General features: G+C 41.0%; 1 protein-coding gene across 3 annotated transcripts in view; it reads right to left on the bottom strand.

Annotated features, from left to right (window-relative positions):
• Positions 1-17,359, bottom strand: part of st6gal2a (ST6 beta-galactosamide alpha-2,6-sialyltranferase 2a) — a 42,454-nt gene that overhangs the window by 11,384 nt on the left and 13,711 nt on the right. Inside the window, exons 2-4 of one of the 3 annotated variants that reach the window (XM_026144069.2) lie at positions 6,611-6,704; positions 3,659-3,715; positions 2,515-3,588 (exon numbers count right to left, since the gene is read on the bottom strand). In XM_026144069.2, coding sequence (XP_025999854.2) covers positions 2,515-3,544 — 1,030 coding nt within the window. In that variant the 5' untranslated portion in view covers positions 3,545-3,588; positions 3,659-3,715; positions 6,611-6,704. The remainder of the gene's footprint in view (positions 1-2,514; positions 3,589-3,658; positions 3,716-6,610; positions 6,705-17,359) is intronic. The other 2 variants (XM_026144071.2, XM_026144070.2) reach the window with 2 other exon arrangements.

Raw genomic sequence — 17,359 nt, 5'->3', positions numbered from 1 at the left:
TCATCTGGACGTAGCGTTTTCAGTGGGAGTGACTTCTTCTGTTGCAGCTGACTGCAGGTTTCCCCAATCTTTTAAAAAGTCCATTTGCATAATGAAACCAGCCCCACTGAAAGAACAACGGGCTGGAGTCAGTTCCTTGATCCTTAATATGCAAATTCTCATAACTCTTATTTCTCTCTCATAATTCACCTGGATAATAGAGCATGCATCAAGACAATCCATACTTAAGAGTTGCAAGGAAAATGAGACAGTTTCTAGAGAGCACCGATATTCAAGCATATTTACTTATCTCGCATGATAAATTTGAAACATAAATGACACTAGAGTTGTGTCTAAACACTGATAAATAAAACAAACCTCTGAATTGAGTGTTTTACTGCAGCATGTTTGCATCAAACTGAATAACCCTGCCAAAGACGAATCTTCTCCATACCGTGTTTGGAATGAGGATGCAGTTTGCCGTGTTCACCACATGATGGCAGGCACACATCACCACACTTACTATGAACCAAGTCCTGACCAACAAACTCTCACAGCATGGCCTCAGTGGTGTATAGACACTTAGGAACATTACAATCCAAAAGTCAGTCAACCTGCCTCTGGTATTCTCAAAATTTAGAGCGATCGTCATATTCAAGTCCGGACAGGTTAACTGAATGAATGAATGACTCACTGTTCATACCTGCAAAATACAGGTTCTGGCACAGAGAAGCCTTTCAGGGGGTACAACAGGGTGAGAATGAGTAGACAGAGTGAGATCAATGCCATCTGATTTCCTGCTGAAGCTAAGCCTGAGAATTAATGTAGCAAATACATGCTGTTTCTTTTAAAGCACTGTGACGCTGTTCAATAAATAATCAGCTTCATAACAACGGTCCCATTTATCAAGACACTACAGCACATCAGTTAAACATCTCTTAACTGAATACGTAGATGATTACACACTGAATGGGTATCCTGCAGCTGTTTTTACACTGAGATGTGGGTGACCTCAGAAATCATCAACAGCAGCTTTCTATAAGAAGGTTTGTGTGTAATCATACCAACTCAGGATACTGTTTAGAACAGCTCTTTATTTAATTCGTGACTAAAGTACCGTATAACACTGGTAGAATTTATTATTATTATTTTTTGTATGCGAGCACATGCATATGGGACACATGACTGGCCAGGCATCAAAATCAAACACGGGAGATGATGATACAGAAAGATTTCGATTTGGTGCCTGAAACTGAAAACTCATTCCCATCTCAGTCACCTGTTTCTCGTATACCAAGTCACGTGTTCATGCACTAACAATGGGAGGTGGCTTGTATGTTTTTCAAATTGTAGGAAATGATGTTGCTGCTGATTTCCAAGTAGCACACAACAGAGTAGCGCGCTAAAGACTGAAGGCTTGTGGCATCGATGTTTTCACTGATAACCAAAGGGTCACCTGCAGAAGTCTGTTTCCATTGCCCGCATGTACCCATTTCTCTGTGTGGTGTACTTTCTTGTCTTTCTTGTAAAACGTGTTCTGTGGCAGTGACATCTGTATACCCGTATCAGTCTATAGAGATGTAAAAAAAAAAATTCAAGCCACAAAGCTGAAGACCTTCTTATTAATTCTAGCGCTTGCCCTGAACAGCTGAATTCAGAGAGAAATGCAAGGAAGCTATATGTGATGTGAAGAGGCCTGATTGGTTACCAGAGGGGGTTCTGTTTTTTCTGCGGAGCCATCTGTCACTGAATTCACACTCTCCCCACTTACCGGAGAGCTGCCAAAAGTCTCTAAACCAAGAACGCACACATTCAAATGCAAAGATATCTAGCTTACTAGGCACGCACTCAACGCTGCGCACAATCAGCTTGACAAGTTAATCAGCAAAAGCCACACAAAAACCTGAGCAAATGCTAATCTCTGCAGGCACAAAGTGGAAATGTGCTGACCTTCAGACTACCACTCCTGAGTGGGACACTTAGAGAACAGGCGAGTTTTTTGTGCAGCAATCAAACAATCTAATGAATCATTTAATGGTAATTTATTATTAGGTACAGGGGACACCTTTATTTGGCAGCAGTAACATGTCCAACCTGTTATTGTTCCTACTTAATTCCGAGTATTGCTGTTTCTCCATAAAACACTTCAGTGAAATTCTACATCCTGTGACTTGATGCTAGTTTCAGTCAGCTGCACTCACCTGCAGTCAACTGAGACCAAGACTGAGACTAAGACTAAGACTTCTTCACAGACTAATTTCTGTGAAATTTACTACTGTTGAATAGGATTGAATTCCACTTTAGCCTTTACTGTCAGAGACACACAAAGCCTTCTAATTGCAGCACCGGCCCCACTTTGTCTCATAATTTGTTATAAAGAATTTCATGGAAATTATTTAGATTACATAATTATTATAGTGCTGTATTTAAGACATTCGGGGAAAAGTATCTGTAATTGCACAAGTTTCAACAGAATACACGTTTGCAGTAGACTTTTTCTGGAAAATGCCAGAAAGTGACTTATTTGGTGCTTACCAATCTCTTTGCCTAATCGTGAGCGAAGGATGGCCCCAGCAGAGGTGACCACAGCACAGGTCTTGAAGCTTCTCCTGTTCTCCTTTTTGTACAGCTGCTCCAGGGGAAGGGATGGCACCAGACGAGCCCAGCCAAGTGAAGAGAAGGGTTGCTCCAACCCGTCTACTGTCCTCAGCCGGGCCTGATTCTTCAATTCACAAAGCAGCTCCTTGGCACTCTGAGCGGGCTTGCGATTCCCCTTGTAGGAAACATGGTGTTTGTTGGAGTTGACGTATTCCTTCATGGCACGCTGCAGTCGAAGACTCAGCATGCCTGCCGACACTCGACCCTTCCAGAGCCGCTTTATTAGCGAGATGGATTTGGAGAAATAGAATTCCTCCAGATCAGAGAAGTCATCGCCGGCCATACTGTGTACTCTGTTCTTCCTTCTGTTTCCCAGATCTTCATTTTCTTTTTCATCACCTTCCTCCCTGCCACCTTGGTATTGAGTGTTGCTGAAGTGGTTCTGATAGTCTGCAGTCTGTGACTGTCGCTCACGACTCTGGACTACAGGATCTGAGTGAGAACCCACATTTTCTGTACCAAAGGAAGACCAGGCTGCCAGGCTCTGTGGGTCAAGATAGTCCTGGCGACTTACTTCCTGGCTGCCATAAACAGCGTAAGGAAGATTGTTTGGGTTCTGGCTCATCTCCAGGCTGGTCTCTGGGGTCCCGGACTTGACAAGAGGCTCCAGCTCCGGTTTATCTCTGGGATACGTTGTAGTTAATGGTAAAGTCAGCTTTACCACGGCATGCTGTTGATGGGAGGCCTGTATGGAGGCCAGACGGCGTGTGTCTGGGTGCTGGGAGAGTAAAGCACCAGCAGAAGTAAGGGGCTCATCCACACGAGCATCCAGGAAATATGACAGGAGGGCGAGAAAGAAGAGAGCCCAGGCCAGTATTCCCACCAGCATCAGCCTCCGCCAGTGCCTCATACTGGACTTCATTGCCTCTTTCTCACATGCACGCCAGCTCTGTGGGCCCACCAACATCAAGTCCCACAGCTAGGACTTACCCCAGAGGTCAGGTGGAGGGCCTGTAAAGGAAGTACAGTTAAAAACCGATAGGAAGCCCAAAAGAGGCAGCGAGAGGTTTGAAATACTCACCTGAACTGACGGTTTTATTTCTCCCTGTCCATGTGTCTGCCAGGATATAACAGGACCCTGCGAAAAAGAGAGGTACTAATTAGTTGAGGCAGCGTGCACATGCATGCATGAGGGGATGTGAGCGTGAAACCATACGGCTCACACAGGAAACCACTGTCTGCGCACAAGAACTTGGCCGCTTTCCATTTGCAACTAAAGAGAATTTTTAAAGACTGGCCCCATTTATTAGTTGTAATCAAACTTCCCTCATGTAAGACTGAAAGCTCCAGACGCAACTTTAAAACTAAAGCTGCTCCGGCTGTGTTTAAACGCAACATCAGACAAAGATGAAATACAATTTGGATCATTGGATGAATTCCCCAATTTAATAAACAAAAACAACCCAAGTTTTCCCATGGAAGCTTGTTAACGTGAGGTTTGAAGGTTTGAACAACAGGTTTTGAAGGAAACTTTAAGCCTCCACACAAAAGCTTCAAAGGAAGCCTTTCACGTGGAAGCTTTGTTTAAATAGTAGCTTTCAAAATGACTTTAACAGCAACCGCAATGTTGTGGGGGTTTTCTGTTGCTGTGTCACAGAACGGCAGTTGAATATCGTGATTTTGTCTTTAAAGTACTTTCCCCAAGATGTACACAGTGATGAACCAAATGGCTGATCAATTAGTAATGCTTTACATCACTGCTACCTGCTGCTAAATGAACATTTAATTGATTCATGAGATGATATAACCCATAAAGAGGCATGAGGACATTAAAAGTTTATGACTCTGCCTCTAAAGAAGTTTGCATCTGTTTCATATTATGATGGCTTTTACTCTTTATGTGTATTCATAAAGAAACATGTAGCAACTTACTGACACATTTTTAGAAGTGGAATAGATTAATACCTTATTGTGCACAAGTCCTGAGTGACTTTTGCATTTTTTCTAAAGTGGTCTTGAGCAGGGTTTTTGAATTTCTTTGAAATTTGTCTTTGTGCATTGGCTATTTTTTCATTCCTTATTAAGTCCAGTTCTTGTACCTGAACATTGATGAAACAATGGTTCCTATAATCAAGAATCTGCCATTATCCTACTATTTACTCAAAATGATAGTTAAATTTTGATTAATTTCCTTCTTTTTTACTTTTCAAAAAAAGAAAAATTGCGGTATAGTCTTGTTTTTTTATGACACACCCACACACTTTTTTTTTTCTTAGTGAGGACATCTAATTGATATAATGCTTTCCCTAGCCACTTACCCCAACAATCACAAATGAATATCTAACTCTCAGCCTAAAACGTAACCATAACCTCATCCTAACCCTGATACTACAATCACATTTTGAGCCGCAAAAATGCCTTCAAACTCGTCGGGTCGGGCAATTTGCCCCTATAAGTGACTGTTGGTCCTCACAACTATAGTGGCGTGCAAATTGTCTGTCCACACACACACACACACCTTAAGTCAGTGGTTCAAAACTTTTTTGCTGGGCCCCCTTTGTTTTACAAGAAAAATGTTCGCCCCCCGTGCGTGCACGCGCACAGGCACACGCACAAACACATCCTCCAACCACACACACCCATACTTTGCTCTGTTGTGGTTTATTTCACACCTCAAACATTTAGTAAACAATTAAGCAAATACAAGTAATCTGCAATAAATTACAGATAGTAAGAAAATAAACTACCAACTCTTTTACGCTATGTCTGCACCTACACGGGTATTTTTGAAAACGCAGCTGTTTCCTCTACACGTAAACGGCGTTTCGAATCACCGAAAACTGTGATTTTTTTAAACCTCCTTTTTTGGATTTTCCTGTGGACGAGGAATACAGAGTTCCTCACGCAATGTCAAAGGGATGTGCCTTTTTCACGTCACGCTGTGCGCCACGTTGTTTACATGAGATGAATTGCAGAATGGCAGATAGAGACGAAATACTGTTAATCTGACTGGCAGGTATTACACGCAGTTACTGTTCCTCCATTTACAAAGGCAAAGGCATCACGGTGTAATTCTTTTACTTGTAGTTGGTTTTTTTGGGGGTTTTTTCCTGTGTGATAATATTCAACAATAATATTCAAAAGCATTCGTTGTTACATTACTTTGCAAATCTGACAACATAACACCTTTGTTTACTTCACTTTTTTGCACGCCCCCCCCTACAGCTTTGATAATACTCTGGTGTACAAAACGTTGGGCTCACTGATGGATTAAGGCATGAAATATACAGCAATGAAGGTGAATAAATGAAGCATTAAATTGCCTCACATCAGAGGATTACAATCACATGTAATTGCGAGTTTTGGTCTCCTAATGTGGAAGCATTTCTCTCTCTAGAGAGAGAAAGAGAGCAAGAATGGAAGACTGGCAGGAAGGGAAAAAAATGGCTCTGAGTATTAAGCCTCTTCTAGTCCTAATTACAGCTTCCTGTCTCTGCAGCTGCTGGGTCCTGCAGAGTACAGCACAACTGATCTCGGGTGCCCCTGTGGCCTTCCGCCCCTATGCGTTCACGCAGCTTCCAAGCTGTTCGCTCAGGGGCCACACAGGAGGTCAAAGCTCATCTGCTGACCCCAGTCAAGCAGGAGGAAAGCAGCAGGGAGAAACTAGGCTAGAGGGAGCAGAAACGGCATGAGAGAAAGAAAATACACTGTGGAAACACACATCTGATTCCTCTGAGAACATTTAAAACCACAGTCAGGTGGGATTTTCCTTCTAGGAGTTTTGACATGTCTACCACACTGGAGGTCAAATGTTCCTAAATGGAAAATGCGCCATTTAACACCTGAAAACAACAGCTGCAGTATGCCCGACACACAAAAAGCAAAGACAAAGTGCAAAACACAAACCTAGCCAGTGGCAATGTTATCACCAAGCAAATGTCATCTAAATGCACCACTGAACCACTGCAGACTGTATGTGTGTGCTCCAACGCATGTCATGCAAGCATGTGTGTGCATTTGTAGTTTGCCTCACCTGGTAGCAATCAGGATGTGTGCTTCAGTAACTGTGAAACAACACAAGTGTGTGGCACAGATGGAGAGGCGGGGGCGGAGTAGAGAGCTATCTTCTGAGGGATACACAAAGAAACAACAAAACGGGAAACATGTAAGAGAGACGTTGCCAGACAGCAAAAGAAGACAAAATGACTTGGCAGGAGGCTGTGATGGACAAAGGAGGCAAACAGAATATAAAGCGCGGATCTTGTAAAGAATAAGACCGAAATCGAAAGTGGGTGTATGAAAGTGAAGCAGCTGAAGCTTGTGCAGCAGGAAAGAGGAGAGTGGTTAGCTGCTTGAATGTTATGGAATGCAAATAACAAAGCAAACATGTTCAGAAACGGGAAAACACCTGCACGTCTCTAAGAAATCTAACACAGTCAAATATGAAAATAACAAACATTCAAGCAACACAGACAACAGCAGGAAAGAGTTCTCCCAAGGGATGCTGAAAAGGGCTTGTCACTGTTGCTACAGTTTGACTTAAGTTAACCGAGTCACGTTGCTGTCAAACAGCCATTGAATGAGCTAAAATATGTTTTTAGTTATTTAGCATTCTGTGGTTTATATATTATTGCAGATATGTGCGATGTTTCTGTTTAGCCATGGCCTTTTCCTCAATGTGTTTTTAATTTCCTCTGAAAGTCCACTGAACCTTCAGAATTACTGGACATTTGGCCTGAGAACCACATAGCATCAGTCTAAAAGTCTTACAATGCTTTGTTCTAACTTATTCTGACCTTAAGCTCGAAGTCAAGGTCACTGAGATTTGAACGTGTGCCAAGATATTTAGTGGACAACCTGTTGTACCAATTTTAAAATCCCACTTTGTCTCATTCTTAAAACTTGCGTGTCCACACCACCCTATAGGTAGCTGTCAAAAGCTGGTCTCCTTATTTCCCAGATATTTACAGACTCTTATTTAAAGAAGAGGGGATGACACACAGAGGTAAGCATGACCCTGTCCTGACTTTTTAAAAATGTGTTGCTGCCATCACTCTCAGAATGACATTTTTGCCCTTCTTAAAATGTTACGTTTTCTTGATTTAAATATTTGATTTGTGTGCTTTGCTCTACTGCGAATACAAAATGAGTTTATGACATTTGCAAATCATCACATCCTATTTTCAGTTTCAGTGTTATACACAGCTTCCCAGTTAGAGATATCGCCTGTAGTTATAAACAGTTCTAAATGCAATAACGCAAAAACGAATCAAACATTTCTTATTTTTTTTACTTTATTTTGTTCTACCCATGTACCCCCCGAGATTTTCTGAAGCACGGCTGGATGAAAGATGAGCTCAAAAGCTGATGTGCTCAGCTTTTGCAGGTACCTCATAAGGGAGTAAAAAAGTATTTTTGTAGCTTGTCTGCCGGTCCTCTGCCAGGCGTTCGTGTTTAAATTTTCTGGGAGGAGTGATTGATTGTCCTAAAGCAGTCAGAGAACGCCCTTGTGTTGCTTCCTCCTTAGTTCACAAAATCATTTATCCTTTCTCTCTTTATCTTCCATTAGCTTGAACTTCAGTTACTTATCAGATTAAGATGTGCAACAGTGAGTGTAAATGCAGGTAACCACCATCACATAACTGCAGTCAAACTGGCCTGTTGACTTGATAGCTATAGTAAAATATTATTTACCTGTGTTAGAGAGTTTGAGTGAAAAACAATGACCGAACAAGAACAAGTAAGTGCCATATTCACGTGAAACATTCACATTTGTGACATCTAACAACAGGATATTACATGCATATGTCAACACTTTGGTATCAAGTCCCAACACTTCCACAACAACCAAGAGTAAACACTCCATCTTCTCTTACTCATAACCTAACTATGGACAACTATTCACAAAAATCACAACTGAATATTTCACTTTATTACCAGTGCGATCTTCTTCTCTTATCTTTTCAATGTTTTGTTTAACATTTTAAAATCAAAATAATATGATGGAAGTAAGTCGCTGTACCTACCTTGGCTCTATAATCTTAGTTATAGATTTTTTTTTAATGCCTTTTTCGTTGCCATCCAAACGCACATTTTTGTACATCTGAGCATCCTGGTATAGGGGACACATGAGGACCAGGACCTGGATCTTATTCTGAAATTTTATGTGGCGTTTTCTAAATATTCTGTATTCCACTAGAGTCTTCTTTACTTTGCATGCCAGGTGAGGCTTTATTTTCCAAAAGGTCACTTATTCTGAACCTGCTTTCCTGAATGCCGTACACGTTCAGACGCCCAGCATCCACGTCTATCATTCTAGTCTTCTTGACAGAGAATATCACAAAAATATATATAGCATTTTTATTAAAACTACTACTCTGCACACAGTGGTTCAACAACCAATATAAAAACTGCAAAACCAAAATAAACTGTATATCATCTATGATAAGGAAAAGAAGATGGCAACTGACGTTTAGCAGGGTGTCCAGATAGTTACCTTTGGGCCATCTTTCCTTGTTTTGTTTTTTGAGGCAAAATACCATAAAATAATAACATCAGGATAAGAAGGTTATTTTTTTTAGTATTCACTTATGTTGTGATAGTGTTTAGTTGGGCATTTAACATTAATATCAGCTGTCTTCAAGATATTATGTAAAAGGTTAACGTTTCATTTGTACTACACGTTATTATATAACGTTTATAAAGTTTATGACATGCTCTATGACACTGAAAAGCAACAAAGTGCACAAATCCTGCATAAACTAACAGACTTTTAAGAAGTCCCTCCTAAAATTAGCTGAACTGTGAGAAAATTAGTGTTCAAGAAGGCACTTGTATGACTAACGTTGTGGTTCAGACAAAGCGTTATAGGTGTAATTGTTCCTGAAGAGACAGAAATTTGCTGATAGTGTTATAAAAGCTGCGCACACCCATGGTTATGTTTTACAATTATTTTTTTTTAATTCACACTGATTGCCTTAAAAAAAACGACTATGCTACAACTGTGTGATTAGCATAATGCAGCACTGTTAGGCCCCCTAACGTCTCCCTTGACAAAGAGTTCCTGGTTTGTGGTCTCGTGCACGTAGGTGGAAACTCTGATAAGAATCACTGGGCTGCTTTTCATACACCAATCTTTTATCTTCACTTAGTTAAAAAAAAACAAAATCAGGATGACTTTTCAAACAGCGGGGCCGACGTCATTTCCTCCTGCATGAATTGCATTTAAACCTGCTGAGATCAATATGATGTAGTTGCTCTGGGACTCTACAGCAGTTTAAATGTCTGTATATGGTCCGATGATGGTGTCGATTTGTGTAGCTCTTCGCCAAATTAGATATGATTATGGAAATTCTGCCTACAGGGAGACTATAGTAGCATGTATACCTCCAGCAAGCCAGGAGCACATTGCTTACACATGCACCATATTTTTTCCAAGGCAGGGGCAAAGCATGAACAACAGTAGCAGACATGTCCAGTTGTTATACATATTATTAAAACTGTCACCTGGGTAGTTAAAGACAGCTCTGCAAAGCTCTGCATAGCACCAACACTGAACCACAGTCGAGCCATAAAACTGCAATGTGACTCCACAAGAGAGGCAAGAAAGAGTACAATATAGAGAATATATTTATAGTTACATTTCTTTTCCATTTCTTTTACATAACCACATTCCTTGAGCATGCCTTGCAGCTCCCTGCTGTAATATTCTCAGCACGCTGAACTCCAGCCAGTATCTGGCTGCCAGGTAAGAAGAGCCCTCGGGGGATCCAGCTGCACATCATCTCAGAGAATCCACTTTACAGCACCCTGCTGAGGAACTGGTGAGGGGCAGCCACGATACGAATACTTTTATCATGGACGCCTTGAAAAATTTCTCCTGCAAGTTAACATAAGTCTCTGAAGAGGTTCTGGCTTTGGCTTATGAAGCAAGAGCCACATAACATTTACAGAAAATAAAAATGGAAATTCTGAAGATGGATCATAGGAACATGTTTGTGAGGCTCGCTGAATTTAAGAAGAGTTATTCAGTGAGTGGGCCGACAAAGATTAATACTCGATGTTTAACACATCATCAGAAAACAAAAGACAAGCAATAAAAGAGTCCTATAAAAGATACGGTTGAACCGAAAGCACACAGAGTAATTATCGCAGGCTTGCTCTGAAGCAGTGCTTTCTTTCGGTCCCAATTTTTCCGCACGGCATTACAATAGACGGCTGCACATTTTCTGAACTACTACACGAACCAAAGGACTTGTTCCTAATAAAATATTGAGCACTCAAGAGCGGAGTTCTTTTCCATGTGAAAGAGTTTTTAAAAAATAAATAACGCTGAATTTCTTTAATATTTGCCTCGCAATGGTTCGAACTGTCTCTAGTAGCTGTAAACTAATACATCACCGCGAGGTAAAAAGAAAAAAACAAAAAGGAAAAGGCAACAAGATGAGGTTCACTAAGAATTTGTGGACCAACAAATCGAAGAGTGAACCGTGTGGTCAGCTATTGTAGATACTCGAATTCATTTATGAACAGGTTAGAATTTTCCAAGCCAAGTCTCCCAGGATTATGGGAAGAGAGCATAGTGTAGTATAAATGCAAATGCAGTATGTGCTCCACATAGTGTGGGAAATAGATTTTCCAGTGATGTATTACATGAGGGAGACTGTTAGAAATAGGCTGAAGCAGGAGGGGCTGCTGGATGGGTGAATGCACCCTCACTGCTGGGACCCAGAGTTATTTATGAACTTGAACTTAAAGAGTGTATTTTGGGTTTTTTGGAGAAGTTTTCACACCCAAATTGTATTTTGATCTCAAGCATGCTTTGGATTTATGCTCCATCCAAAATTTATTTTAGCTGGCCCCAAGGCTGCTCACCCCACATCTGATGCCAACACCAACCATAATCTTTTAAAATAGATCTGACATTCACACCCACTTGACCATGTGAATGGCCGGCCCTCCGCAGGTAAGCGAGCAGAGAGGTATTGTACTCCTCTCCTGTGGACCTTTTCACATTCACAAGCTTGTGTAAGATGATGGGATGCATTCCAATCCGAGTGTGGCCGATGGGGATGGCTATGAACGCATTTGATGTCTGACTTGGTTGGACAGCATATCTGAAGAGCTAGTTCAGAGAAACTACGCACTGGCCCCTAACACTGAAGTGCCTGTCAGCGTGCATGGGAGCTTCCAAAGTCTGCCCCATATACTCATTTTCCAGAGTTCAAAAACTGTGCATTTGGAACTGCCATTTATTATAAATAAATAGAGTTTATTCATAATAAATGGCAGCTTGTCTTATCCCAGGAATTTGTGTCTATTGGGATGTGACCGAATGTCTTTCTGGAGGCAGATGAGAGCTGCATGAAGTGGCGTGCAAGAACGGAGGGTGTTTTAATCTGCCTTCAGCTTAGACTATTCTAACGGGTACAAACATCTTTAGACACATCCAGCTACTACGACGCTCAACCACAATAAAGCCTTAATAGCTGCGTAATGTGCAGCAGCGTGAGGCGAAACAGAGACTGGTGAAGACCCTGCCGGTGCCCCAGACCCCGTTTCAGAAGCCAGGTTTTAATTCATGCTGCAAACTCTGAGTTTCTCTCCAACTCGTTTCTTCTGACAGCATCTGAATCAGTTCTTCTTTCACTCAATTTAACTTCTTCAATCATACAAAGTGGAGCGAATTAGGTTCCAGGAGTTTATGTTTCTACAAACACTGAAATTACAGTTAGACATTAGTTCATTTTTTTAGTAACATGACTGCTTTGACATGATTGCAATTGCTGTTTAAATATAATTGATCTGCATAAAGCTTTAGACACACAACACATCAACAATCAATCATTTGTCACGTTGCAGTCAGTCACACTGAAGAAAAGCTGGCTGTGACATTTGAGAAGCTGAAGATGAAGCGAGTAATACCAATAAAGATTAGCCTGAGATGACTAAATGTTTAAACTATGTTTTTAAAAGCTAGTTGGAGACAGTGGGACATTTTCAAATATGTTGACATGCCTAACTATATTTACAGTTGGGGCTTGGCAATAAAAAGACAAAGACATGGTCACATAAAGTCAATAAAACTAAAAGGGAGACGACACAAAAGCACAGCGTCGAACCAAATATCATGGTGAGTTAGAGTCATGTCAGATTAGGTAAATGCACACAGCATAGAAGCAGCGGCTGGCAGCAGCAACACGTGCTGAATTAGAACGTGCAATACTGCAGATTTTGGTATAGAGTCGATACGAAATAAATACAGGGTCTGTTCTGTATATACAGATACACATAAAGCTTATATAGGGCAGAGCAGCGTGTCATGATTTATGAGGTAAATCATCATCAATATGCAAATTCTAAATACATTTTAATGACCAATAAATCACTTTTACTTTTCACAGTAGTGATTTAATATGATCAAACACGCCTTTTGGCTTTTCCATTTTGAAACTGTGGTTTTTGGAGACCTGGAGTGTAAACGTGCCCGTCTCTAAAGCTCTTTGGGTCAACTTCTGTTGTTTAAATGTGCAATAGGCTATAAATAAAACATCGTGACAGTCAAACACAAAAAGGTTCAGACATTTGTCACGGTGCATGTTACAGGAAAAAAATTAATAAAATTGAAAATAAAATTTATTTAACACAATTCAGTGGGTTACACACAGAAGCGGACAGAAACAAAGCATTGCTAATGTGCTGGTATCAACCTAATGCAAATACCAGCATTGGTAATTATACTATCAATATTTGCCCATATCTGCCCACCTCTAGTGCTAATGTACCTATACACACAAGTTTATTAGGAGTGTGAGTGAGACAAAAAGACAATGGAAAATGTTAACAAGCCTTCAGAACAAGACCTCCCAATGAACACTGATGAAAAGAAGGGTTTGTTATATACAGGTGATGCTGCGATGTTTGGGGCGAAGACACAATTCTTGTAGTTTTGCCTTTTGCACACCACCATAGTGGATCGCAAATCAAGCAATCTAAGTTTGATTGAAGTGCAGACTTTCCGCTTTCATTCAAGGGATTTTACAAAAACTGAATGAACTTTGCATCAAAATGTCAGATTTTAAGTGGCTGATTCTTGTTTTTTTTTTTAAGCAGACAATAAGAACTGAGTGGTTTTGTTTATGTTCTCCTTTTTTGTTCATCTTCCTCTTTTCTTGAATTCCATATACAGTGGGGCAAAAAAGTATTTAGTCAGCCACCGATTGTGCAAGTTCCCCCACTTAAAATGATGACAGAGGTCAGTAATTTGCACCAGAGGTACACTTCAACTGTGAGAGACAGAATGTGAAAAAAAAATCCATGAATTCACATGGTAGGATTTGTAAAGAATTTATTCGTAAATCAGGGTGGAAAATAAGTATTTGGTCACCTCAAACAAGGAAAATCTCTGGCTCTCACAGACCTGTAATGTCTTCTGTGAGAAGCTTTTCTGTCCCCCACTCGTTACCTGTATGAATGGCACCTGTTTGAACTCATCATCTGTATAAAAGACACCTGTCCACAGCCTCAAACAGTCAGACTCCAAACTCCGCCATGGCCAAGACCAAAGAGCTTTCGAAGGACACCAGGAAAAGTATTGTAGACCTGCACCAGACTGGGAAGAGTGAATCTACAATAGGCAAGCAGCTTGGTGTGAAAAAATCAACTGTGGGAGCAATCATCAGAAAATGGAAGACATACAAGACCACTGATAATCTCCCTCGATCTGGGGCTCCACGCAAGATCTCATCCCGTGGGGTCAAAATGATCATGAGAACGGTGAGCAAAGATCCCAGAACCACACGGGGGGACCTGGTGAATGACCTGCAGAGAGCTGGGACCAAAGTAACAAAGGTCACCATCAGTAACACACTACAACGGCAGGGAATCAAATCCCGCAGTGCCAGACGTGTTCCGCTGCTGAAGCCAGTGCATGTCCAGGCCCGTCTGAAGTTTGCCAGAGAGCACATGGATGATACAGCAGAGGATTGGGAGAATGTCATGTGGTCAGATGAAACCAAAGTAGAACTTTTTGGTATAAACTCAACTCGTCGTGTTTGGAGGAAGAAGAATACTGAGTTGCATCCCAAGAACACCAAACCTACTGTGAAGCATGGGGGTGGAAACATCATGCTATGGGGCTGTTTTTCTGCCAAGGGGACAGGACGACTGATCCGTGTTAAGGACAGAATGAATGGGGCCATGTATCGTGAGATTTTGAGCCAAAACCTCCTTCCATCAGTGAGAACTTTGAAGATGAAACCAGGCTGGGTCTTCCAACATGACAATGATCCAAAACACACCGCCCGGGCAACAAAGGAGTGGCTCCGTAAGAAGCATTTGAAAGTCCTGGAGTGGCCTAGCCAGTCTCCAGACCTCAACCCCATAGAAAATCTGTGGCGGGAGTTGAAAGTCCGTGTTGCTCGGCGACAGCCTCAAAACATCACTGCTCTCGAGAAGATCTGCATGGAGGAATGGGCCAAAATACCAGCTACTGTGTGTGCAAACCTGGTAAAGACCTATAGTAAACGTTTGACCTCTGTTATTGCCAACAAAGGATCTTTACAAATCCTACCATGTGGATTCATGGATTTTTTTTTTCACATTCTGTCTCTCACAGTTGAAGTGTACCTCTTGTGCAAATTACTGACCTCTGTCATCATTTTCGGTGGGGGAACTTGCACAATCGGTGGCTGACTAAATACTTTTTTGCGCCACTGTACATGTTTTTGTTGTTTAACACTTTAAGTCTATACAGAAGAACTGATATAATTTGAGATTATATTTTGTATTATTGTGGACATTATTTATTTGGAACTGACTAATGAATTAACTTTTCCATTTTGTTTGTGTTATTCTGTAGGACTAGTAGCTTTTGACTGATTAGATTTAGGATTTTCTACACCTTTGTTATTTATTTAAAACACATTTTTATAAGCTTCTGACAGAAAAGAAATATTTCAACCCAACTTATCTCTTCACTTTGGAATAAATATTAACCTTTAAGCTTGACAGCAATATGTATGTATGTATGTAAACCACCTGAATCAGTCACATGACAGAGGATGTGGATTCTACCTGTTGAAAATTCAAACTAGGTAAAAGAAATTAGCCATGTTAGCACATAGCAAAAGATAAAAAAGACACTACAAAAAAATGATATCCTCTTTTTAAAAATGTAACAGTGTATTTTATGCCGGTAGCGTGGTTCAAGCTAACTAAACTGACTCTGTTCTGTTCTTTGAGATCAACCTCATGGTCCACGGTGACACACATTCATATTCCTCGGTCAACTGGACTCAAATGGAAACTTTGCTCTTTATTTACCGGTTGCCATGGTGCATCCCGAAGCTCTGCTGATGATCGCTTTTTCCCCCTCTACTCATGCACACACTTAACTCGGGGTGAACGCACTCAGAGCAGACTGAACTTATTCTGATCAGCCTTCACGGAACTAAAAGCTACGAGTTGAACATCTCTGAGTTAATCTGCTCTGATATGTTTATGGCTAAAGTCAGAGCTTGTTGGAACAGAGCCCTTTCCTATTCATTGCTTATTCACATCACCTAGTTCAAAGTCAAGGAGAATGTTGTTTTGGTGCAATTCCACCAACTAATCTGCATTTCAGATTTCACGCTTCACTCTCCTTCACATGAGCAGAACTTTTCCAGAAGAAGAGATTGAATAAATTACTCCAAAAGGCAAAAGAATAAAGTGTAAAAGTGATGAAACAGCTACACAGCCTTTGATCTCACCAATTAAACTGCTCTATATGAGACAGAGATGGAAATTACCCAGGTTAGCAACATACCAAATACAGACTCTGGAAATCAGAATCAATGCGTCCAACGTTTTTGGTCTGCAGACATGATTCAAGCTGTAAGTGTCATTGAGACAGACACACTTCCAGAGCCGGGGCCATCACTGGAACGGCTTCTTTTTTCTTTTTCTTTTTTTTAAATAACAGGGTTGGGCGGTGCATTTGTCCAATCGTCCAAAGTTAATGGATATCATTCAAACTTAGCCCGTCCAGTGCATAACATTTCACTGTACTGTACATGCTGCACTTTCTCATCTAATCTGGGGAAACTTGGGTGGTTCTGGATCTGACAAGGAACAAATGAGACACCGAAAATGAGAAGCAAGACATCAGAGGTCACTTGAATACGTGAGCTGAAGTGAGAAATTGAACATAAAGACGAAGCGCATGCAAAGATTAAATGAGGAGAGTCTCTCCTTCCTCGCTTCATAAGTGCCCTGCTGCAAAGTCCAGCGTACTTTTAGCCTCAGGAGGCGATGGAGTTATTACCATGTGGTACAGAACACTTCATCCTGTGTAATTACACTGGCAGTATCTGAGCTCTCCAAAGGGCCTGCTACAGTTCATCACATCTTCCAACTTCAAAGAGCAGCTGATAAGAATAGCAAATAGACTGAAGCCCACATAAATGAGAAAGTGGAGACAGGATAATGTCAAAGCTGAAATGTTTTCTTGTGCTGGGAAAAAAACCTCCAAAAAAAGAGCAAAACAAGTGAGCAGAAGTCATTTATCTAATGCAGGTAGTTGTTTTCTGACCCTGTCAGAGAGGAACAAGACGGGCCTGCTGACATATTGCATCTTTGTTTTTGCGGACATGTAGAAGAATTATTACTTTAATTCTTAAAACCTCCCTGTACATCCTATTCTAGTCCTGTCACTGAAACTCCAACACAATGACATAATGAAGGGCTTCCTCTTCCCTTCACTTCCACTTCCAATGCCCACCCCCACCACCACTACCACTGC

This window comes from Astatotilapia calliptera, chromosome 16, assembly GCF_964374335.1.
Source record: "Astatotilapia calliptera chromosome 16, fAstCal68.1, whole genome shotgun sequence".
In the NCBI taxonomy this organism is placed as follows: domain Eukaryota; kingdom Metazoa; phylum Chordata; class Actinopteri; order Cichliformes; family Cichlidae; genus Astatotilapia; species Astatotilapia calliptera.
Note: the sequence above shows the minus strand (reverse complement) of the source record. Positions and strands in the feature narration are given on the sequence as shown.